The 26,307-nt window shown below is 39.5% G+C and overlaps 1 protein-coding gene across 2 annotated transcripts in view; it reads right to left on the bottom strand.

Annotated features, from left to right (window-relative positions):
* The window catches only part of LAMA4 (laminin subunit alpha 4), a 152,969-nt gene that overhangs the window by 98,865 nt on the left and 27,797 nt on the right, over positions 1 to 26,307 (bottom strand). For both annotated transcript variants that reach the window (XM_044917710.1, XM_044917709.1), the window contains exons 2-4: positions 18,704 to 18,805; positions 9,831 to 9,955; positions 3,900 to 3,980 (exon numbers count right to left, since the gene is read on the bottom strand). In XM_044917710.1, the coding sequence (XP_044773645.1) occupies positions 3,900 to 3,980; positions 9,831 to 9,955; positions 18,704 to 18,805 (308 nt within the window). The remainder of the gene's footprint in view (positions 1 to 3,899; positions 3,981 to 9,830; positions 9,956 to 18,703; positions 18,806 to 26,307) is intronic.

The following is a 26,307-nucleotide window of genomic DNA, read 5'->3' as shown; positions in this document are numbered from 1 at the left end:
ACACAGTAAGCACTCCATCAATGTTACTATTTTTGTCATCATTGTCACAGTCATCATCTTAATACAAGAAGACGTGGTGAGCTCTATAGTTGATCTGGTGGATTTGGGGGGCCGCAGCTCCCACATGCAGAAGTTAAAGTGTGAGGTGGGGAAAAGGACTTTGGGAAAGAGCCAGCCAGGGGCCAGGGCAGGCTAAAAAACATGGACCTCATTGTAAAAACAAGGGTGTTTGCACTGTTTTACATGGTACAGTAAGAGGTTAACGTTTTGTGCTTTAGATCAATGTTTCTCAAACTTGTGTGCGGCATGGATCCCTGTGAAAGGAAAAACAGTCTCATAGAATACCTCTCCTAGTGTTCATCTAAATTATCTTTAAATCTTTAAATAGTTCGAACATAAAACTAGGTAGAAACTAGTTATACCTATGGCTTTTATACATTTTGAAAACCAAAATAAATTTTACAAATAAAACACAAACAAAAACTGTGAAACTAATGCATTCAAAGTAATAGTATCAATTCAAGACAATGGATGATGTTTTCTTGTTGCAGCTGAAGGGCTACTTGCAACATGACATGGTAGAGGATTGTGTGAGCTCAGCATCCATGTCCTGCCATGTGTTAGGTGATGACTCAGTTTGCTTTGATGTCATGCCATTTGACCTCCAATTGTCTGTAATGTGTCACTGACACACCCCTGGCTGTTACTTTCTCCTCTGCTCTGAGGCAGATCTCCCTTTATTATAAAGTGGTCCTATGGAAAGTCCAGACGTGTTTCAGGTAACTTTTTCCTCAAGATTATTATTGAAATTAAACACAAAATTAAGAAAATATTCACTGGGAACTCATGAACCTCCACGAATATCTGTGTCCAAGGTCACAGATACATTGAAAATATAGATTCAATGAAGCTTACTGCGACAGTTTAACTGGCTGTTAAACTCAAAACAAAACTAAACCTCTGCCAGTCCCAAGGTCAAACACAAAACAAAAGCAGTGAAGGTTACCCCCTTCCCAATGACCCAGCCCTCTCTGGGAAAGCGATCACTCCTTGCACTGCCCTCTTGAAGAGGCTTTGCTTGTCCTTCTATCAGGCTTTCCTTTCTTCCCTTGTGATGAATGGTGTTTGGGTTTGTCTCCTGCTCTAGCCTTGACTTTCACTGAGGACAAGAGACCATGTCTTAGATGTATCATATCCCTATCCCCTCCACCAATCTGCTGTAAAAACAAGGGTGTTTGAGCTGTTTTACATGGTACAGTAGGATGTTCATATTTTATGCTTTAGACCAATGTTTCTCAAACTTGTGTGCAGTATGGATCCCTGTGATTTCCATTTTGAGGAAGAGTCCCCTGGATGGTAAGGTCAGTTTTTGGTGTAAAAGGCCTCAGTTCATTCTCTTTAAAACAGCAGGGTGTGAGGAAGGGTGGATGGAAGAGAGGAGATGAAGCCGAGAAAGTTGCTCAGAGCGATCCTCCCCCAATGCTGATGACAGGCCTTTGAAGGATGCTTATTTCCCGCACATCTGTTGCTGCAAGCCTCCAGTCAAAGGGAATCTAGGAGCAGGTTCACTGTGCTTCTCCTGAATATCAGAGACTCATCTACTTCATTAATTGTCAAAGTTTAAAACGGAAGACCTTTGGGAAGACGTTTAGGAAAAACAGTATGGGCACAGGGAAAGAATCCAGATTTTTCAGCCAAAACGTATGAATCCTGGCCCTTGCCCCCCCCCCCCCCGACTTAGCAGTGTTGTGACTGTGGACCAGGCCCATCACCTCCCTTAGCCTCAGTTTCCTTATCTGCAATATGACAGAATAACACCTGCTCTCAGGGCGGTCATCAGGCTGAGAGATGAGGAATGTAAAGCAGGGAGGACACAGGAGATAAGCAACAAGGGGCACTATCTAGTTCAAAGCTATCATTTCTGGCTAAAGAAACTGCAATTCAGGGAAACGAGCCAACTTCTCCCAGGCACACATTATACCAGGGGGTGGGAACTGGACAATGGCCAAAGTGACTCCTACTGTCACCAGGCAATTTTTATCGAGCATTAAGTGCCACGTGCCATACTAAATACCTCACGGTATCACTTCATGACCGCCCGAGGAGGTGAGCATTTTCATTTTCTCCATTCTGGAGATGTGGAAATTGGCACTTAGAGCTCAAATAACTCGCTCAGGAGGATCCCCAAGGGCTGGAGCTGAGATACAAACTCGGCCAGGCTGAAGCGACATTTCCTCAATATTTGAAAACTAGTGCTCTCCCCTTGACCCTACTGTTCCACCAGATCTGACCAAGCCTTACAGGGCAATGGCAGGGCCAGGAGCCTTCAATGTGCACCAGGAGGCTTATCATCTACCATCCCACATCTGAGGCAGGCATGCTGTCCTGTGCTGGGCCCCCTGCTCTCACTGACAGAACCTGGATCTGCGTCCTGGTGTAACTTTGCAGGACTGAGCCCGGAGGGACAAAGATGACTTCACTTCTGGGAGGCCTTGCATGTGGTCAGCAGTCCATCCCAGGGGCCGTCGAACACCCGTTAGCTGATAATACTGCCCAATCTCTGTCAGACTAAATGGAGTTCAACCTCAGTCACTGAGGACAAAAAGTTCCATCCCTGGCTGATGAACGGTCCTCTCTGATTCACACAGAGCCAGAAAGTGAGTAAGTCAGGGGTCTCATATTACTGGGTCCTGGAGTAAGAAAATATGGAATGAGTGTGTCACAAACATTAATTAACCAAATCTCTATTTGTCCCTCTTGAAGGATGAAATTCATATGCACCATGGGCCTTCACTTTCCCTCTTCCCTCATAGCAAAAAAAGAGAAAAATCCCTGAAAAAAATCTTCAGTGAAGGAATTATCTACGATTTGTACATTTAATAATCATAATAGCAATGCCCTCTGAGTATAGAGATTTTCTCTGCACCACAGACACTGTGGCTTTTTAAAAAGGGTTCCAGAACGACTCTTTGAGAGGTAGAGGGTGTTTTCTGAGGAAGTGAGATGGCATATCATTCAAGGTTGACATTTGGAGTCCCAGGCTTTTATGCCCACATTTGGGGCAGTGGGAGTACGCCACTGGGAGGTGAGCATGTGTAGATGCTGGACCAGAGGCTTGAGAAGTCCCCTGGTCCTTCCCTCCCCGTCTTTACGGCACCCACATCATCTCGCTGCCCAACCACATGGAGAGGCTGATGTTAATGCCATTTCTGTTAAAAATAAGAAGACCTTTCTGTGAGACTCTTTTAGCAAAAGCCATTTGATTTGAGAAAATTGAGTAACTGACAGGTGGGGAGGATGGGAAATGTCTCGCCAGGAAATCATGCAGTGGGAAGCTCACATCTTTAGTCGCCGAAGTCTTTCTTATTTGAGCAAAGCCCAGAGCAACTTTAAAAAAGGATGTTAGGTGTAAATACAGATAGAGATGCAGAAAATCCAAACTCTCATGAAATTTGTTTACTTTTCAGGGGAGGAGATGGTATGAAGAATGGACTAAATAATAGGTTCGTGCCTTTGTTAGTGTATTGCTTTACTGACTGATAAGAGGATTCTCCCCCACCTATTTTTTCTATTGAGGAAGCCTCTCTATTAATTACTGGCTCCCAGTGATGGAGAGAGAGAGGAGTGTTACCAAAACCATCTAGAGAATCTTTCAAAATATACATATTCATTTTCCTCTTCACCTGACCATTTATCCTGATCTGGACCCATGGGGAGCGTATTGTCCCAGCTCTATCTGGGGCATGGGATTTAGGGAAGCCTCCCAAAGGGTTCTGAAATGTAGTCCCCACGCTCTCATCTTAAGACCCAGTGAATGGGAGCATGGCAGAGCTGATGAGTGCAAGAAACAGAAAGTTTCCTTCGACCCACACAGAAAATAGTGAATTATATTAGCCTACCTTTCACAGTTAGGTCCAGCATAGTTTTCTTTACAAATACACCGAACGGCTCCGTTTTTTCTATAGCAGGATTCTGCAAAACTAGAATTATAAGAGAATATTAGAAGTCAATTCCACACATCACTGAAAAGATTGTCTTAACTTTTGATTCAGTCATCTCTACCTTGGTCTCAGTCAAGTTCTAATGGGTGTCATCATTTGCTTTATTTAAATCAAATCTTCTTCCTTTCAGGAAAGTTTAGACTAGCAGGCCCAGACAGAAAATGCCAAAATGCTCATCCACTGGTGAGACCATTTCCCAGATCCACTTACTTATTTTGCCATAGAGGCACTTAATTATTTTTATTTGAAGCAGTGGGAATTTCTAGAATATTTAATGCAAGTCTAAAACACATACTTCAAAGCCAGAAATAAAATAATCAAGTTATTTTATATGTTACCTGTGATTTTGATGAAATGCAAATTTCTTTATTCTCACCATTTTCTGTATATACATTTGAAAGTTGCTCCCTTTTTTTCTGCACTAGATCTCTTCCACTCTTCAAGGTCATGAACCACCTCTAAACTGTACTCTATAATCCCCACTGAACCTAGTTTCTTTGTTGGTACCTTAAAGGTTGGGAATAAAGGGTGCAGGGACTGACTCTTTTGATCAAAGTCACAAAACAAGTACACAAGCAATAAATAGGACCCACAGGAAAAGGATTCTTGTCCATAGAAACCCTTCTCTTGATTACTGTGGTTTTTGTTGTTGTTGTTTGTTTGGTTGGATTTTTTTAGATAATAAAAATATGCACACAGGACAGAAAAGCAATAAAAATATTTTTCAACTATTAAGGCAGCGGAAATGGAATATAAATCTTCACATGTTTGGAAAATTCTACATTGACACATAAATCCATCTATATGGGGGGGGTGTGAAAAATTTTAAAGACTTACAAATTAATTGGCTTAGGTATTGTGCCATCAACGGAGTGTGACCTGATGCTCTCTCACTCCTGCATGTATTAGCAATTTTACCCTGATGGTCTTTGGAGGGAAGCAAATGGATGTGTTTGCTTTGTTTGAAGACATTTATAAAATCAGTCAGAAAACAATATATACTTTGCCGTGAAAGGCAATAGCCACAATTTATTTTTTCTGTCAGTTTGGCTAAAAACATTTCAGCAAAATTACACTTCTTTGGCCTTTATTCTTCATTTTGCTTGTTCTTATTGTTTAGCCCACTTCAAAAAAACACTGTCAGTAAAGAGTCCAGAACGTGGACAAACCCTCACGCATGTTTCTTTGAAGATGTTTCTCCCAGCAGCCTGCCCACAGCTTGAAGGACTGAAGCATCTGCCTGTGTCTGGAGTCGTCTGCCTTTAGCTAATGTCCTGCTGCTTCAAACAGATGACATTTTCCTTAATTGGAGTGATTACCGTAGCTACTAGAAGATGGGGAGGATGTCTGGCCAACTCCAAAATAAATAAATGAACTCTGTGCAAATTGTTCCTGGGAATAGCTGTGTGACCATTGGTCTCAGTGGAGGGAGACTCAGAGGCAATGCCAACCATTGAGATTCCTTTTTTGTTTTTTTATCAGCATTAATTGTTTATATTTTGCTTAGGGTAAAGTCTGTTTTTGGCTAGGGAAATGAAAACATGGAATCTTTCTCAGCCCACATTAACAACCATGGAACCCTCTCCAAGTGGAAGGGAGCCTTTTGTTCTTGGAAACCTTTATGGAACCTAAAGAAAAATAGACTCAACACTGTTTGCTTGCTTACCTCCCTCAAGCATAATTTTTTTGCTTTCTGATGTGGCTATTATAACTGGAAATCCAAATCCTGGTCTGGAGGCTCAACTAAAGGATCTCTCAAAGCATAATTTGGATTCCATATTAGGTGACTTTGTGAGCTCAAATAAAAGTCCTGGCACTTTAATTTTTATAGAAAGTAACAATATGAATTTTTAAAAAGCTGAAAGAGGCAATGGGTATTTGATTTTTGATAAGATATTTGAAAATAGTTAACTAAGTCAGTAATAAAGCCATATCAAAGGCTAGAACCTTATAAGATCCAGGCAAATTTGACCTGTTCTGTGACCACAGATTACACCTGCCCCCATACCTCCATCTCAACCTCCCTATTTTTAGCCAGTTTCTTTCCCCAGAGGACTAAGGAAGTAGGACTGTTGCCACCTCAGAGAAAGCAGGTCTCTCCTAGTTCCTCCACACTCCCACATAATGTTCTTTACTTATATGTGGGGGTATTTTTCTTTTGTGTCAATTTTCAGCAGGCTTTTCAACTTTAAATGTGTACTGTTAGAGACCTCAGTTTCCGTATCTGTGAATATGTACCTAACTGCAGAGCACATTCCCTGAGACCTTCAACTGCCCTTTGAACCCAGATCTGCTCACACACCCAAAGAGCATGAGTGGGAATGGTGATCCAATAGAAACTGTTTCCTCCTTCAAGGGAAGCTCATCACCCAATTGGCAATTTCTCCCTTATTTATCTATTTGAAAGATCCTTCAGAAGAGCTTCTTGATCAACTGAAATACTGGATAACCTAGCTGAAAAGGTGAAGCAGTCATTTGCTTTAGGAGCTTCAAAATGCTGCTGTATTTTGACCTATTTTAATGAAGGCAGGGCATTTTGATTGTTTTGTTCATTGCTGTGACTGGCAACTAGTAGTATATGACTGGCACGTAATAAGTGCTTGATAAATATTTGTTGATTGCATGTAGACAAAACTTCTCAGTCTATAGGAATTAGGTTCCAAAAGTTTCTTATCTCAAGACAGTAAAGTTAAAATTTAGGTAAGAAAGCCTTGTCATATTGATGTGGAAATGCTAGGGTTTGGAGTGAACGGTCAAGAAAGAATTCTTGAGACGTCTTTGGTGCAAATAGGTAGTTTTATTAAAGCACGGGGACAGGACCTGTGGGCAGAAAGAGCGGCACTGGGGTTGTGATGGTTGACTGATTATATACTTTCAAGTTGGGAGGGGGTTAGGGACAGCACAAGCCTCCAAGGAATTTTGGAAACAAGGTTTCCAGGACCCTGAGGGGGCTAGCTATTGTTAGGAAAAGGTCATTTATTACTGTTTAGTAAACCCTCAGTCATGAGACCTTTCGGATGTATATCAGTGGGCCATCTGCTTGGAAGATGATTGCCAAGATGTATCTTCGGGGTAGAGATTAAGGAAGTTTCGAAAGTAATTTCTGTATGTTTAAAGCAGATTCACAGGATCCTGAGGGGTCAGGATAATGTTAAGCTAAGACTGAATTTTGTTTGCCTTTAGGAACGTGTCAACATCAAGGCAGCTGAGCTCTCAGAGGAAGGTCACTCTGGTTTCAAGGACTTGTCAGTGGGCTGTAAGTAGTATGGAAATTTAATTTTTTCTTTTGCCTTTGTTTCCCACATCAGCATGAATGGGGCAAAAAGTGCAAAAGCCAGACAATACAATTTAGAGGATTGCCTTTCTAATTCATCTTTAGTTTCAAAAGAAACTGCAGCTCAGAGCTTATAAACCTGCTTTGAGCAAATGATGCTACATAGCATCTTCGTTTATATCGGAGAATGAGGGAACCTCTTATTGGAAAGTTGGCGGTAGGTATATTTAACAAAATAACTATAGCATGGCCAGAGAGCGGTATGCTGAACATCTCATCAGATATGGTTAAAACTAATGTTTGAGAGTAGAATATTAATGAACGATTAAAGAATATACCTAGATGAGACAAAGGGAGCTCATAAATCAGGACACACCTGGGTGAATATAACAGAAAATTTAATGTTTGAGGTTTCTACTCTCCCTCTCAATACCATCCATTTTGCACACATTGTTGATACCATGGGACATGAAAAATCCAAAGTAAGGACTGAAGCAGTTTAGTGGTTTCTAAAGAAAAATGGGGGCTGTAAAACATTTGACTTCTTCACTGACAGACTCATCAGAGGATTTGAACAAATCACAAGCTTTTAGGTGAAATGTTAGTTGATACTGGTGTTCAATTAAGAAAAAAATGGGAGAATTGGTTGTCATCTTTGTTTTCTTTATAAGAAAGTGTGTGTGTGTGTGTGTGTGTGTGTGTGTGTGACATTCAGGCCTTTTAAAAGTTAGCTATCAACTAAATATTACATCCAAACACTTAGAACATTGCCTGACACAGAGTAAGCAAAATACTAGTGTTAGAAAAAATACAAAGCATGTGTTCAATAAAGCCAGTAACCAGCATACACTTTTCTGTCTGTAAGGCACCAACTCAAATGCTCCACACACATATCCTAGTCCAACCCTATGAGGCAGATCCTTACAACAACTCAGGGAAAAAACCCCCAAGATCCGGAGTAGATAAAGGAATAAATAAATTAGCCAAGATCTGAATCTAGTCTCCTTGACCCCAAATCCCATGGAAAGTGAGACATGGAGAGAAAGTATCTTGCCTGAGATCACATAGCTATTTTGTGCCAAACCACGGATATGAACCTAGGTCCATTACTCTTTCTACTTGTGGTATAAGAAAAAATACATATTTGGTTTTTGTCCGGGTTCCTGGCACAGAGCTCCTAAAGCTCTTGGAATTTCCTGAGTGATAAGACTGTCTTTTGTTATTCAGAATGAGCCCCTTTCAGGCAGATTTGAGTTTATGTTAATGAGGTGACTCTTCATGGGCCCCTAAGTAGCTTCAGGATGGGGGCTGGTCTGTCAGAAGTGGAAACTACTTGGTTCCAGGGTTGGAACTTTGAACCCCATCCCCTTCCTCAGGGAGGAAAGAGGGGATAGAGATTGAGTTCCAATCACCAATGATTTAATCAATCATGACTATGTAATGAAACCTACATAAAGTTCTTAAACAACAAAGGAGGTTTGTGGAGCTTTAGGGTTGGTGAACAACCCAGAAATGCATAGAAACTCTACTCCCTCCCATCTCCCCCTCCACACCCTGCCCTATACATCTCTTTAATTTGGCTTGAGTTATATCCTGTAGAATAAAACTATAATTGTAAGTATAGCACTTTCCTGAGTTCTGTGAGTCATTGTAGAGAATTACTGAACCTAAGGCAACCCCTGAATTTATAGTTAGCTGAGCAGATATGCGAGTAGCCTAGGGAGCCCATTTGTGGCTGGTTTCTGAAGTGGGACTTAATGTATGGGCTAACTAACTCTGGGTAGTTAGTTAATGTCAGAAATGAAGTGATTGTAGGACACTCACTTAGCTTCAGAGAATCAGAGAAATGGTTGATATTTAGAAAACCAATGACCACTACACCATTTTAATTCTATGTTCTGTCATTTTTAAGATAATAAAATGGCCAGTCATGACTTGACTATTGGATTTATACATATTATGCACCTGAAAAGAATTCCGCTCTTTCCATTAGGATATATGTCTATTCTCTTTAACTTCTCACTCAGGTCAAAACATAGCCAGAAGCGAAAATTAGTTTTCTTAGAAATCTTTTATGAGCTGATGGGCCTAAAGCATGAATTCTGTTTATCTGTGTTGTAATTCTGATTGAACAGTTTGCCACCACATGTAGGAAATCCTCTACTCTGTGAGATTAAGAGGAAACACTGCTACGAAAAATACTGGATTATGAGTCTGCTTGCATTACCAGTTGTGATCTCCCTAGGACAAGGGATAGCCAAGAAACTAACCTTGCTTATAAAATCCTTGGAGACTCCATTGGGCTTATGATGCTACCCAATATTTTGGGAACACAGTCATCACCCATACCACCTATGTTGTTATGCTTATGTTTCCCTGACAGTGTATTTAGGCTAAAGAAACTTTCCTATATCTTTTCCCATCTCATCTCAGTATGAGGTACTCAGTCTTTCCACTAATGTGGGAAAACCTGAGAACTCTGGATGGAGTAAAAATGAAAAATACATAATTAAGGGGATAAGCAGCAGAAGAGAACCTCTTCTCTCAGAACTTACTTGGCCATTTGGGGTAGGGGACAGGGACATGGCTGGCAAAACCGGGGTGGTCCTCTGATGGAATCTCCGATATAACCATCTAGACATTTCTCACAGTGCTCTCCTGTCGTGTTCCGCTGGCAGTGCTGTGAGGTGAAAGATAGGAAAATTGAAAAAGACACAAAAGAAATGCTGTACACCACGTATCTGGGAACCAAACAGTACTTGAAGGAAAGGGGATGTCAGGCTGATGGAATTGATTGTGTGGGCAGAACTGGTCAGCACAAAAGAGCCATGCTGGCCCCAGTCAATCCTAGAAAGTGTGGACAATGGTGGACGGCTTCATCCTGAACTTCTGGGTGTGCAGTAGCAGCCTGAGGAGTTTGGAGTTTGCATGCAGAGGGGATAATTCATCATCAGGCTGATTTTTCTGCTTAGAATGCTTGGTCATCTTTCAAGATCTCTAGTAGGCCTCGAAACCTCTAGGAATTCCTTCTGATGTCCCCTCCCTGATCCTTCACCCCATTCCACTACCCACATGGTACTATTATCGCCGGCTCCCAACCTCAGCAGCCCTTCTGCTGCATTATGCCTCTTAGTACTGTACTGCCACCAACTCAAATAGAGTAGGTACTCAGTAGAACAGAGTCAACTCAGCAGTGACACGTTCATGGATTAATTTCTGCCTAGTACTCTAAAGAGGAAGTGATGCTAGTCTGATAGTTTTCTCCAACAGGACTGAACTGGATTGCACAAGGCAATGCCATTAGCACTGTAATATTTTCATCTTTACGTTCACCAGAGTGTATAAAAGTTGAATAGGACTTTCAGTGAAAAGTTATGCCATTAGAATTAGAATGTCATCCAAGAGGCAGCCTCCTGTTTGATCCATTCCCTTAATAACATCTATGCCCAAGAACTTCAACAGACACAACTGTTTTCAAACAGTGCTCCGTGGAAGAACCTAAGGAAAGGCAAGATGGAGCAGTAGTAAGGTGAAGTCTGAGCTCTTGATTTTTGTCTTTGTGTTCTATGGTGAAGTTCAAAATAGAATAACAAAACAGAATGAAGGCTCCAAACATTTTACATGGGTTAACTAATTTAATTCTTATAATAATTCTAAGGTAAGTTACTATTTTTTACCCCATTTTACATATGAAGAGATGGAGGCACAGAGAGGTTAAATAAATTGCCCAATAAATTGTCACACAGATGGAAGGAGGCAAAAGTGAGATTCAGACTCAGGCAATCTGGCGCCAGCAACGAGGCTGTTAATTCCCATATTATACCACTTTTCCAATGTGTTAGACAAAAGGCTCCTTTCCCCAAAGAGTCATAAAATGACTACATTAGAAGGTGTCATACTATTTTACCAACAGTTTGGACTTCAAATCAAAAGGGCAGTGTTCTAATGTGGGCAACAGGCTATCATGGTTGAACGCTCTTTGGGCATTTGGTCAGCCATTAGGTATGGACAATCTTTGGCCCCTGATTAGAATTATGTTAACAGAACAGAATTTAGAGGCCAGTTCAGAGTGCCTGACAGATCAATGAGAAACTGAAAAATAAAGTATGATGTACAGACGACAGGTTGTTAACAAATATGTCCTCCAGTTCTTAACACTGTATCTAGAACTAAGTCAATCTTCAAAAAATATTTGTGGGGGAAAAAAGGAAAGAAAAAGTGGGAAAGGGTGAATTAATGTCTGGAGCACATAGAGGAAGGTAACATGGACGCAAATCAGCTCAAAATCAGTGGCAATCTCACATTCCAGAGAAAACTAACAAGCCTTGCCCAATTACCAGGAATCTAAGCCATAAGCAACCTGGTATGGCTGCTCATAGGCTGAGGTCAAATTTGTTTGAGTCCTCGTTGGACAGACGAAGCCCATCTGTGCAGAAGAAAATAGGCTTGTTGGAAGATGTTAGGTCATTCTTCCTGCCTGAAATGCCTATTAAGCTGCAAAAAGGAGCTGCCTCCTTATGGCTTGTTGGGTGCTTTGGACTCCTTGTCAGGGCTCTAATTCTGCCATAGCAACCACAGGGAAAAATTACTCTCCAGGGCAAAACCACCAGATCTCCTGGACCTCTAAATGCTCAGGGTGGGAACGCTGACTTTCCTCATCTGCCTCCCTTTCAAGGGTTTGTTAGGGAATTCCCTAAAAGGCACTGATGTACATTCTGGAAGATTGGCAGAGATAGTTAGCACTGGAGGCAGGGACAAAGGGCCCTACTGCTTCTATTTTCTAGCCGGTGGACTTTGAACAAGTCACTTGACTTTTTGGGTTTCTATTCCCTATCTGAGAAATGAGAATCCAGTTGAGATGGCCTGTAAATTTTCTTCTAGCTCTGAAAACTTTTACTCTGGGATTGCAAATATGCCTTGACCTTCAATGTTCGGCCATTTAAAAAACTAAAAAGAGAAATGACAATGATAAATAAGTGTGTCATTGAGGGTGGGGGGAGAATTTATTTTTTATTAAAACTGACCCCACTTAAAAACAAAAAAGCATTCTGAATCTTTGGCCAGTTAAGAAAGCTACGTGGAGACAGTGATGGCAGATAAGTGGATAGGTGTGAGGAATGGCATTTGGGCATCAGCTGTGGTTCTTCACATGAGAAATGCTGTCTGGATAACTTGGCCACAGAACCAGTTTAATGGAGGAAGAAAGCCTAAGAGGATCAAGTTGGCCTTCATGTGGTTTGTCACATGATTAGGCAAGACTATAGTCTACCTAGATCTGTGATTCCTATGTCTAGGGAGGTCAAAACCATTCTCCTAATAATACCAAGATTTTATTTACCTTTTGGACTCTCATTTTCTCATGTGTGTAAGGTAAAGGCTGGGGCTTCTGGGGCTACATGACACGGACATATCACCACAGATATGAGATCCAGCTGTCTTCTCTTAAGCCAAACATGAACCATATTTTATTTTGTAAAGTATGTTTATATTTTATAAAAGCATATTACTTATGGTAATATGCAATGGGTTTATTGCTATTTTCAAATAAATTAAGAAAAACTAGAAAAACTTTCAGTTTTAAATTCCCTTTTAAAAAAAGATTTTATTTATTTATTATACAGAGAGTGAGGTGTGGGGGCGCGTAGTGGGGAGAGGCAGGGGGAGCAGAAGAGAGAAACTCAAGCAGACTCTGTGCTGAGTGCAGAGCCCGATGCCAGGCTTGATCTCACGACACTGAGATCATGACCTGAGCTGAAACCAAGAGTAGGTCGTTCCACTAACTGCGCTACCCAGGCACGCCCCTCCCCTTAAAGATCTGTTTACAGTTTTATTTCAAATGCAGTAAATATGGATCATTAATCCCCACAAACAAAACTCTTTGGCAACTTGAATAATTCTTATGAGCGCAAAGGGCTCATGAGACCAAAAGTTTGAAAACTTCTGTTCTGTCTAGATCAGTGCTTCTTAAACTTCATGGTGTACACCAATGCCCTGGGGTTCTTGTGAAAATGCAGATTCTAATCCAGGATGTCAGGGGTGGGGCCTGAGTACCTGCCTTTCTAACAAGCTCCCAAGTATCACCGGTGCTGCCGGTCTAGACTATACTTGACGAGGCAAGCTCTAAATGGAAACACCTAGAATAAGTAACACTGTTTGTTAGTTCCTCAGCATTGGGCCTGAGCCTGAGTGTCTAGCATAAAGAGACAGTACATTTTACTGCAGTGAAGAGTGACCCAAGTGTCTCATAAATTATAAAATTAAAGGTTTTTGCATTTGTTAGTTTGTTATTTTACTAATTCATTCATTCATTTAACAAGCCTGGATTCAGCTGGTATCATGACAGGCAAAGAGTTGTGACTGTTATTAAAATGAAGAAGACCAGATTCATTTATGTGTCATTTTATGAAAAAGACCTGGTTCCTGCCTTTGAGTAACTCCCAGACTTGTGAAGGAGACAGAGAGGCCAACAAACAATGATATAGTGTGTTAAGTGCTATGACTGAGGTACGTATAAAGAATACACCTACTATGGGACGAAGAGGAAGCAAAGGTTCTGGCTTTCCCTAAGAAAGTTGGAGAAGACCTAATGGAGGTGATGACATTTGAACTAGGCCTTGAAGGATCAGCAAGAAATCCTGGGTAGAGAGCAGGGGAGCACAAATTCAGACACAGACTCTGCACATACAGAGTTAGTTTTGGTGGCAGTGAGCAGCTCAGTGGGGCTGGAATAGAAAGCCCTGAAAGATTTTAGAAAGGAGAATGCCTTGATCAGGTTGAAAGATGTCTCCATTGCTGGTAAGGAAGACAGATTAGGGGAAGGAGAGTCTGGAGCAGGGCATGATGAGTCATTGGGAAGTCATGGCTCTGGTCTGGGAGGGTTGCTGTGGATGTGAATTAAGGCAGTGGGATGGCAGAGAAGAGAAGAGGCTTTCTCCGGGGTTGAATGTTGGGGAAGAGGAAAAGGAATTGATGAAGCATCCGGGACATCTTGGTATTTGGCAAATGATACTGTCATTAATTGAAATGGAGAGCATAAGAAGAGGAGCCCATTCAGGGTTAGAAGAAGAAACATGAGCAATGTATAGGGAACTTATTGCGTTCAGTTCCTATGTTCTCACATGACTGGGCCCAAAGCAACAGAAGACTCTGAATTCTTCGGGTATACAATTTTCTGACTTTGTTTCAAAACTTCAGTTAGCATGGAACCAAATCCATCCCTATTTGCAAAATTTTGGGGTTTCCAAGTTGCACTATATTGGAAAATTGTCAAAATTTTGATGTAAGAATTATGCACTTGATCTAGATACCAACTTTACAGTTACAAGTAAAACAGGAAAAAGAAGTCTCTATAACTCCATTTTTTCTTGCTCTGGGATATTAATGAATGTGCTGGTTTATTAATCACACATATTTAGTCTTACAGGAACTTACATTGGTTGTTTTCTGTCTTACACACATAATAGAGTTTGAAAAGCATGGGAAAAATGCTAGTGTCTGCAGAAATTAGAGATGTAATATCTTCACTTTCCTGAATGAAGTTTTAATTAGGCTTTAAGAGTAATAAAAAATTCATTAGCTTTCAATATATTGGATTACTTCCCTTTCTCCATTATGCTTAGGGTGGGGTAGAAGTCCATTTGAATATCAATATCTTTTTAACTACAAAATTACTACAGGCAGTTGTAGAGAATTTAGGGAGGCATACTGTAAAGTAAAAAGAAAATAAAAATCCATCCATGTTTCCACCAGCCAAATAACAGCTTGATGGGCGTCTCTTTAGATTTCAATGATATTTTTGCTGTTCTTTTAATAGTTTTAAATCTGAATATTCTTATTCAATTTAGAAAAAAAAATTGCCTGCAATGCTGGGACAGACCCTGAAATCATTTTAATTTTTCATTTGGTTGTCACTGAGCAGATAGGGATTTCTACATGTGTTTCTCTGTGCTGAGAAACACATGTAGAGGCTCCCATGGTCCTCATACCTTGATCCCTTGACATAGGGATAATAATAGGGATAATTACACTATACTGGTCATGTCCAGAAGCACTTTCAAGTAGGTGTTTCTGTCCTTCAACCCAACACAGTGGAAACCACTTAACCCAAATCCTAGAATAATGTCTGGCACATAGGTGGAGCTCAAAAAAAAGAAAAAAAATGCTTATTTGTTAAATGGTTAGATGAAATCAATAGACCAACCAATCCTTAATCAAAAGGAACCTGAGGAGCTATGTTTCTATGGTAAACTTCAAGTCAGATTTTCTCCACTCTGGTTCTGGTCAGTGGGCTCCTGGCTTTCTCCTAATGATGAGAAGATTCTTTAGATGGGAACTGGCCTTAGTCAAGGCCTCTTCTTAATTCTCTGTACCTAACCTATAAACTTGGGATAAAATATGGGTTATTAGGGACCAGACATTCCTACTACCAACCATTTGTCTGCTTCTACCGGTTTCTTCCCCCAATTCCTTTCTCATACCTCCTTCTGGAGCTTTCCTAGAGAGTCTGCCATGTCCACAGGGGTTGCCTGGCCTTTGGGGCCCTGTCTGGCTGACTCAGCTGAGAACACTTTCCAGTGCATTCTAGTTCTGATAAGATGCAAGGTAGCTTTTTGGAAACACCCCACACATGTTAGATTTCATTCATGAAGCCACTTTTCACTTAGCCACTTTTCTGCATTTGAAGAGTTAGTATCCCTCTTGTGAAGACAACTCTAAGCTTCTTTCCTATGTCTAAAATGGTAGCCTAACTTTGTCTACTCTGTATTTTATTGTCAAATGGCTTAGTTCCTTAAAATCAATCTGTAAAATATAAGGTCAAATTGAAATTGGACATTGGAATGGAGGAAGAATTAGAAACACCTGGGGGAGGGCAAGGTGGAGGGAGGCATTATAAGCCTTCAAAATAAAAACAAAATTGAAATGAAATAAAAGGCCTTTTAATTTTGGCTGTGTGTGGAAGATGGGAGAAATGAGTTAGGCAGGCAAATGATAAGAACTGATGGAAACCCAGGCCCACAGTCGGCTGCAAGGAAGTGTTCCTCCGAGTCACTGCTTCTTGTCTGGTGCCCTGAGAACCAGATGAGCTGGATGGACGAGCTACAGAGCAGGAACTGATAACTGGTCCCACTCCACCAGGAGGCCAGAGTGGGGATGCCAAAGGAAATAGGAAAATCTGAGTTTGATTACAGTGGGACACCATTGGCAATACATTTACCACCTAAGTGACAAAATATTCTTTCTATGTTGGCAAGCCTCTCTGTTCACTACTTACATTTAATTCAGTACAAGTTACATCCTTTTTTTGTCTTTCTAAATTAAATTTATAAGAATATACATATATATATTTAGCTCTGGGAGATAAGATTGTGGGTGATTTTCACTCTGAATTTCATGTACAGTACATAGCTGTATTGTTGTTTTGTTTGTTTTTTATATTGAGCATATATTACTTCAATCAGGGAAAAAAGCTATTTCCATCTGTGTAGAGTTGGGGTGGGGGGCTCACCATTAGGATGAGTAAGATGGCTATTTCTTTCTTTCTTTTTAAAATATTCTGTCGTGGAACAAAGTAATTGCAGGAAGATGGGCAGTTTCCTTGAGTGGGCATAAGAGTTTACACCCCAGTCCATTCCCAAACTTTTATTAGAACTTCGTATGCCCAGGAGCTATGAAGGAATCATGTGAGGACCGTCCTCTCAGAACTCATGTCTAGGTCATAGAGAAAACCACAACAGTTCCTATTTTGACAAAGTCACCGTAAGAAGAGTGGCTTTGTCATAGCTCTTCACAAGGACTAGCAGGAAGGACTTTTTAAAAATTTAATTTAATTTAATTTAAATTTTTTTACTATGTTCAATTAACCAACATATAGTACATCATTAGTTTTTGATGTAATGTTCAATGATTCATTAGTTGTGTATAATACCCAGTGCTCATCACCACACGTGCCCCAGGAGGGACTTTTTGCCCTTCTATTTCAGTCTTCCATCTTAATTGGCTTCCTGATGGCAGCTGATGGGTCTGCCAGTCCCTATTGTCTTCTATTTCAAAAAACCAGATAACAAAGAGCCTTTAATTGGTCAAATTATCAGAGATGTACATTATTAGTTCAAGTGCATCCATGGGATTTTCTTTTCAAATGTCACTGGGATTAAAATAACAGGAAACCGGAGATGGAAGCATTAGAAAAGGGTAGGCTTCGGCAGCTGCGCGTGCCTACCCAGCTACAGAGGACATCCTGGATGTAATGGTTATTTAAGAAGATGGGGGGAGGGGAAAGACAGAAACTCTAGGACTAAACACACACTCCAAAGAGATGGCCGTGTCCAGTGTTTGCCACTACATTCTCTCTGTCTCTAGAAAAGTGGCAACTGCTGGGTTCCAAATAGATGAAATGTTCTAATTTGCACCTTAATGTAATGCATCTGCAATGGGTAAAATAACACCTCCGTGTGCACACCTTGGAGACCACTTACAATCAAAATGATCTGCTTAATAGGGATAATTACACTAATTTTCAGGTAAATATGGTGTATTTAATTAAGAATTCTTGTAGTTTATGCAAAAATACTCTTGCAGTTTTGGAAAGCCTCCTCTGCCTCATAGGATCTTGAAGAATCTAATTTTCCTGCCGTGTGGTATAGCTCTTGAAGGAAAACATGATCATAGGGCACAAGTCTTTAGAAATGCCTCCTAGGACTTCTACTAAAGCCATTTGTAATAAATATTTCAATAGCCATTTTCACGAAGCTGTCAGTCCATTCAGTGAACACAGAAAAGTTACGGCAAGCCCTTTTTGCTAGAAGGCTCCCCAGTATCCTCCACAAGTCTCTCTGATACTTCAACAGAAGAACAGTTAGTTGGGGAATTCTTTCCAGTTAAGGGAAAAAAAGTCTTCTGGGGGCTGAAACACAGAATTACAAAGACCATAAGGCCAAAGTTTTCATTTTTATTAGCTATTTGGTTCAAACCTTTCTTTTTTTTTTTTAAACAAATCTTGATCTATAGACCCGACTATCTTAAGTTGTAAAATAGGCTATGAAACAACTGTTTTATTCTCCTGGTTTATGTAGATTGAAGCCAAACACATGGCAAACTATACTATTACAGAGGAATTTGGATGGATGATTTCCTCCTCTGTGTACAGTTTTCAATCCCTTCACCCTTGGCCCTATGGTAGACACCAGCTGCCGAGGGTGCTAGGTCAGTTCCCTCTAGGGGCACATGCAGCGTCATCCCTATGCCTTGATGGCCACTTATAATCACCAGTAGTTTCTATGACGTGTCTTACAGGAAAAGGTGAGCGTAAAAAGAGAGCTTGATTAGCTCTTTCCTAGGGAGCTCAGATGTGCAGGAAGAGTATTTGATTCCCGCTGAAGATGCAGAAGCCCAGTGAAGTACATGAAAAGTGACAGGTGCCCCGACCTACCATACAGAATCCAGAGCCGTCCAAGCACTCATCAGAGTTACCGTTGCAGCCACAAGGCATACATTCTCCAGACTGGGCGAGAAAGAATCCAGCACCACATTTCTGAAACAGACACAACAAAAATATTGTCTTTATTGAAAAGACCTCTTTTGGTCAATTTTTTCTGACAAGATTAAGAGAAGATGCTTATTAAACAATCTAAGTATTTCTTTACAAAATGTACTAGAATGAACCATTTATACTGCGATTTAGTGATGTATATTAATTTTTTTGGTTATATTCCCCTCCTTTTTATTTTTTTAACTTTTCAGGGGAATAGGAACATCTTTAACACTGTCCTAATATTATAAGGAAGAATAAGAAGATTTTCAGGAACAGCGAAGGAGAAAGGAATTTTCTAATGTTTTCTAACCAAACCAAACCAAACCAAACCACGACAATTGGTGAGGGTGAGGAATTGCTTCATGCTCCCTATAAATAGAGACTTACGGTTTCAGAAATTACTGGCTATAGCATAACCTCTCAGAGATGGATCTTTCATGCTTGGGCTCTTAAAAAATGGTTTCTCTTCAGATCCTAACATTTGAAAGGGAGGGGCAGATAAGTTAATGAGTTCTTGTACTTGTCAGGTCCTGTGTGGGTGCTGTTCCTATATTTCACTTATTCTCCTAGCTCTGAGGAACGCATTATTTTCCCTCATTCTCGTGATGAAATCATTAGACCCAGAGGTGCTAAGTGGGTTGTGGTGATGTTAAACCATCTTGAGATGCACCAGTCAACCTGCACAACGATGAATTGCCCCCTGCCAATGTCCTTTGTGCTCCAGTTGAGAAACTTTGCAAGATTGTTCCTGGTTTATGTGATTGGAGTTGTGAATATGTATTTTATGTTTCTTCAGAATGTCTTAATGATGCAAGGCGGCAATGGCATTAGAGACCTGGAAGTCCACTCCCTGCCCGTCAGACAGATTCACTTCTAAAGAATTCCAGACAGATAAGGATCTGGGTTGTTTCCACAAACTTACAGAGTAGGAGATTTCACATCACCCCCTCCCCCCATTTCATTGACTCATTGTACTTTGTACTATCTTGATGACCAGGAAATTTTTCATTCTATCTGGCTGAAGTCCCTCTGACCGCTATGCAAACCCATTTCCTCTTGCTTTTTTCTCTATAAAGAAAGAACCACTGGACACTATTCACAGTATAAAAACACCACCAGTTTGGACCCGAAAACTAAAATCTAATATATTCAATTGGGAGGAAGTTGAACAGAGAATAATGGCATTTGTCCATAAAGACAAGGCAAAGAAATTCCATCTTTCTAAGTGAGAGAAAGTAAGGCAGAGAGGGGACCGATTTCTAATTTATATTGGAGAGTTTGTGGTTGATAGGAAACCTTTTTCTCAATTTCCATTAGGGAACAATAGAGAGGGGAAATTGCTAAAACTGCAGCAAGAAGCATTTAGTTTAGACCACCTAAGTTCATGTGTTTTTGAATTTTGTTTCAAAATATAAAAAATACTTGTTTGGGGCACACCTGGCTGGCTCAGTCAGTGGAGCATGCGACTCTTGATCTCTGGGTTGTAAGTTCAAGCCCCACATTGGGTGTAGAGGTTACTTAAAAATAAAATCTTAAAAAATTACATGTTTTAACTCTGATGCAGTACACAGATATACATATAACTATGTAAATATATAAGGATATACATATATATCAGAAAAAGATTCACAAAGCAATAATTAACCTATGTGCCATGTACCTTAAACTTCTCTATTTTATTTAAAAATATATCCTTGTTATAAGACATAAGATTGATGCCACATGAGTGTGTTGCATCCTGCAGTTTGACATGAAGAGGGTTTTAATTATCAGAGGAATGGATAAGAATAGCAAGGGGCCTAGTATTAGTTATCTCAGTAGCTTCCAAAACAGTGGTTTCTGTGATCTCTAACTGACCAATGCATGGACATGTGGGGAACCTCTCATTCAGGAGTTCTGACAGAGGAACCAAAAAAATCTGTGTTTTTTATAAAATAAATATTATATTTAAAAGTTACTTATTTAAATTAATGAATCCTTTTACCCCACCCCCCCGCTTTATTGAAATAATAATTGACATTTAACATTGCATACGTTTAAGGTGTACAACGTGTGATTTGATATGTGTATATATTGCAAAATGATTACCAGCATAGTTTAGCTAATACCTCCGTCATGTCACATAATTACCATTTCTTTTTTGTGATGAGGACATTTAAGATGTACTCTCTCTGCAACTTTCAAGTATATAATACAGTATTATTAACTATAATCATTGGGCCATGCATTGGATGTTCAGAACTTATTAATCATTAATCTTGTAACTGGAAGTTTGTACCCTTTGATAACCTCTCCCCATTTCCCCTGCTCCCCAGCCCCTGCGACCACCATTCTGGTCTGTTTCTGTGAGTCCCAATGAGTGGGGCAAAGACTGGAGGTGTATTAGGAGGGGAAAAGCATGCTGGTGGTGGCGGGGAGTCTGGTAGTGATGCCTGGAAACAGAACGTGAGAAGATCTACTTTATCATCAACTATAGTAAGGACCTGCCTCTGGCCCAACGTATCAAGTTTCAGTAAGGGTGCTCTAAACTGATATTAGTTCAAGTCTTTTGGGCATTTTTGCTGCTCTTTCATCTAAAGAAGACAAAGAAAATTAAGATTTGCCCTGAAAAATGCATCATTTTGAATATGACAGCAGTTAATCCCTTATGTCCTTGAGGGCTTAGCTAAATCAAGAGATTCATATTCAAAGAACAAAAATAAAATCACACAACACAGAAAAAAATCCCAAATAACCATAGCAAAAAAATTTTTTTTGATAAATTCTGAATTTTAAAATAGCTTTAGATGTACAGAAAAATTACAAGGATCTGTTTTTGTTTTTTATTTATTTTTTTTAAAGTCCCCTGAAGATTTCAATGTGTGATTAAGGATTGCCCTAAAGCATCTCACAGTGCCTTGTTCATATTAATTGCTCCACAAATGCTTGTGATTTCAACAGTTTGGACTAGGATAGGAAATCTGAAGCATATGTGCTGTTGGAAACCAATGGTTTATGCTGCTAATATACCTACTGCTCCCTGCTAGGGCTGGATTTGGTCTCCAATCTTTTTCAACACAGGCCAGGCAGCCACTGCCTAGACTGGACTGTGTTCAATGAAATCTTTATGTTATGCCAAGTTTAGGAGGTGACTTCACCCAGAGAGTCGGTCATTATCCACTTACCCATTCCCCAGGCTAAGGCTCTGACCTTGTGTGAAATGGATTTGGCTCGTCTCTTAAACTGTGGGAGATGGGAAGAAAAAGGGAGCCAGGGATAGGGTCACGTGGAGCACTCTGTGGAGAGGATGAGGTGGGGCGGAAACCTGGCCAACTTCTTTCCTGTTGGGCTTTGTACACCTGAAAGATTATATTTTCTAATTCATCTGTCCAGAGGGGAGCTGCCATTTTTAAATTTGTGTAAAGGCACCATTCAGGTTAATGGAAGCCTTGGGCATGGGTGCTTCTGATACGACTACTACATGCACTGGATATCTTGGACCCTTTGTGTTGCAGAACCTTAGAGGATTTCTCAGAATGGCAAATAATTAAGTCGTTCAAGAGAAGTTTGAGTATCCTCAAGGAAGAGCTATATCATGTTGTTCCTCTTATGTAGAAATGTTTTGTCATGGCTCCAGAAAGTTTTGTTAATTTTTCCTAAATCTCTTCTTGAAATTCTATAGGAACTGGCAAAACTGACCTTTGTTATAATATTAAAAGGCAGATAATTTCAGGAATGAAAGCAGAGTTATTTTTAGTTTTGTTCCTGGTTAGCAATCTCTTGGCTTAGTGATTCTAAGACCTGTGTTATTTAGAGACTTTGAAAGCTGAGTGGTCTTCCCACAGAGAAAATTAATGTCTGCCTGGTTTCTTTTGGAATATTCTCCACAATTTATTAAACGAAGATGGTGTTTATGTTTATATGTGTGTGTGTGTGAGCAAGAGAAGTGTTACAATCAATTTTTAGATGACATTGAACACTTTTGCCCATGTGAGAAGACCTGACCTATAGCGTACAACTGTATAAACACATGGGTAGCTGAACATGGGAGAGCATTCAGAGGGTTTATACTGCCTGGGATGGTGCCTAGGCCTTAAAATAATAATAATAATAATAATAATAATAATAATAATAATAATACAGGGCCTATGTACCAAGCGTTGTAAGTGCTTCATCCACGTTATGGTATTTGCTCTTTGTAACAACTCTGTGCATTAGGTATAAGTATCTGCATTTTGGAAATGAACAAACTGCTGGTCAGAGAAGATGAAAAATGTATCCAGTGTCACACAGCTTTATAAGGAGTTCAGACAGATCTAAATTTTGTTCTTTCTCTAGTGTAACATGCTATTTCTCATAAAAACAAAAAAGAGGAAGGAAGGAAGGAAGAAGGAAGAAAAGAAAGAAAGGAAGGATACAAATTTATTTAATTGACCCTTTAATTAATTGAACATAAATATTTACCCTGTTTAAGTCATTGCATTGGTCATGTTGTATACCTCTCTCATTTTTGCCCACAATAGCCCTATGAAGGTAATAGCTGTCACCTACAATTTACAGATGAGTCTTTGTAGCTTATAGGGTTTGTTATGCAGACCAAGTAACACAGATGAGAAATGGTGGACCTAGGATTTAGATTCTTTGTTTGACTCCTGGGTTTGAGCTCTTAACCATCTGGTGTACTGTTAATATATATTAACCCAATCCCTTTTGTTGGACATTTAGGTTATTTCTAAATTTTTGCTGCTACAAACAGTCCAAAGCAGGCTGAAATGGATAAAAATGTAAAATCTTTCCTTTAAACTCCAGAAAAAAAGTCTTAAAAAATGGATACATGCTTAAAATATATAAAGTTATTAATATATGAAAATCATTGAATGGGACTATCTACTCTTTAAACAATTTATTTTGGCCCAGTTATCATTTTGACTAATTACTTTCCACTAAATCATCTGTAGACTTTTTACAGCTCTCCTCATTAGCTACTATATTATTACAGCTTGTCTCTTGCTTGAACACTGATTGGATTAATCAATAACATTTACTTCTGCCTTCAAAGACTAAAAGTGGAGATTGTCATTTGCTTACTTTGTTATCATCAGTATGGTGTCTGGCTCTGAGTAAAAATCAATGTGTGTACTTGGCTAATTTTACATTTATAGAAATTAAAATTAGATGGAACTTTAGGAAGAAATTGGTACGGTATACCCATATGCCACTTATATTTAAAGGAACTGGGAGTGACAGCATATGTCGATATTATTGCAGAAGGCATTATTTCCAGAGGTCATATAATCACAATATTAATTATTATACTAATTATTTCATAAGATAACAAAGTGAGACTGTTTCTTAACAAAGAGGATAGCATTTATACGGCTGATTGATAGTTATTGTCCTCATATGAAGAAGTCCTTTGAGAACAGTGACTGAAACTAATAATATTGTCATCATCATACAGAACATTTTTTGAATTTTCTTAAGATTCTGAAGTCACGCTTTTTTGAGGTATAGTCCAGTCTGCATCCCTTGAGTGTAGTAAACTCAAGCTAAGTAATACCATTTTAGGTTAAAAATGTTCACAAAAATCTCACTGGGTTTTCCAAATATTGTCACAGAGGAGCTCATTAATTGGCCCAAAGTCACTACTGTTGCATAGATATTGAATCTCTAGAACCTTCAGAATTTCTGTTGAAAAGCCTGATAGACTAAATAATTTAAATGCTCAAATAGCATTCTCTAGGAATCTGAGGTCCCCAACCACCCATTAAAACAAACAACGGTAAAAATGGATCAAATTTAGGAGGAGTCTGAAGTTGTCATGTGAGACCCATCTTGAGATCTCTCTTGGAGAGAATCAGACCCTAATCTCCAGCTCCAACAAATGACCATGAATTAATTATAATAAAATTCCATTACAAAGAGCATACTCTACAGCCCTGTGCCTATTCCAATAACATCTAACCTATAATATAGTAGTCCCCCCCCTTATCTGTGGATGATCCATTCCAAGACTTCCAGTGGATGCCTGAAATTGCAGATAGTACTGAATCCTATACGTACTGTTTTTTCCTATACATACATACCCATGATAAAGTTTAATTTATAAATTAAGCACAGTAAGAGATTAACCACAATAATAATAAAATAGAACAATTATAACAATATACTGTAATAAAAGTTATGTGAATGTGATCTCTCTCTCTCAAAATATTTTATTGTACTGCATTCACCTGTTTTCTTTTGGATGATGTGAGATGAAAAAAAATGCCTGCTTGATGAGATGCAGTGAGGTGAATGACGTAGGCACTGGGACATAGGCATTGGGACCTGACAATACATCAGAAGGAGGATCATCTGCTTCTGGATGGAGGTTGACTTCAAGTAGCTGAAACCACGGAAAGCAAAATACTGCACAAGGACGGGGGGATCACTGTAGAAATTTGCTTTGTGTCTTCAACCAAGGATTTGCAAACATTTTACAAATATCGACTCATCTTGCTTTCTGAATTAGACTTCTAGAATTTTGATTCATCAACTTTTGCTTTAATTTACTGAGGCTCAATGTACCAAGTATAAAAAAAAAAACAAACCCAAACCAAAATCTCTCTGAATTCATTCACTTGTGTCCAGAGTCATTGCTACCTCCCAAATTAGTATTCTTCACATTTAACAGCCCACATCCAATTCTCTTTCTGCTTAGGTTTTTGTATGTATATAATGAATCTGCTTTTCTCCTTGTTTCCAGGCAACAATGATTTTAGCTCTAGTTTTAGTTTTAGAGAATTTCATTTTTTAAAGTGAATAATAAAAGTCACCTTAAGATTGAATATTATGCTCACTTAAAAGCTAAACCTTTGTGCCTTTACACTGAGTCTGTGGGTCTTGCACAATGCTGACTTCCATCTGCTTAAAACTTGGGCAGACCTAAGAATCAGTATTCAGAGGCTTTTAATAGGGACCAACGGTTCAATTTAATGTATTTAAAAATATCAATGCAGCCTTTGCTGGGGAGGAGTGACTTCTGAGAACATATGAATTTATGACATGGGTAGACATCTCACAGGCTATTTTTTTCTGTGTCTATAAAAATAAAAGATAAAGTATCTGGGATGGAAAGCAGTCCTGAATTAAGCTATTGGTAACATTTGACTCTATTTTTTCAGGGAGGGCTTAACACATCCTGTTTGTTCATATACGAAGCTACGTCAAAGTGCCAAAATAAGTTAAAGGCCCTATGCAATGTGTAACAGTTAGCAAGAAGTTGACTGCTTGATTGATTTTACTTGAATGTGGACAGAATTACCCCATGGATCCACCCTTGGGTCTCTTTAAGCTCTTGTTTGCATAACTGAAATTCCCTACATTTCAATAGGTGAAGTTAATTTTTAGATTTTGACAGTGATTTCACCATAGCTTGATTAGGAAAGTAGTTTCAAAATTCTTCAGAGGTTTACCCAGTTGAAGGTATTTCTTCTTATAGTTGGCATAAGAAAGCTAGGGCATCACTAAACACAAACTGG

This window comes from Neomonachus schauinslandi, chromosome 8 (genome assembly GCF_002201575.2).
Source record: "Neomonachus schauinslandi chromosome 8, ASM220157v2, whole genome shotgun sequence".
Taxonomy (NCBI): domain Eukaryota; kingdom Metazoa; phylum Chordata; class Mammalia; order Carnivora; family Phocidae; genus Neomonachus; species Neomonachus schauinslandi.
Note: the sequence above shows the minus strand (reverse complement) of the source record. Positions and strands in the feature narration are given on the sequence as shown.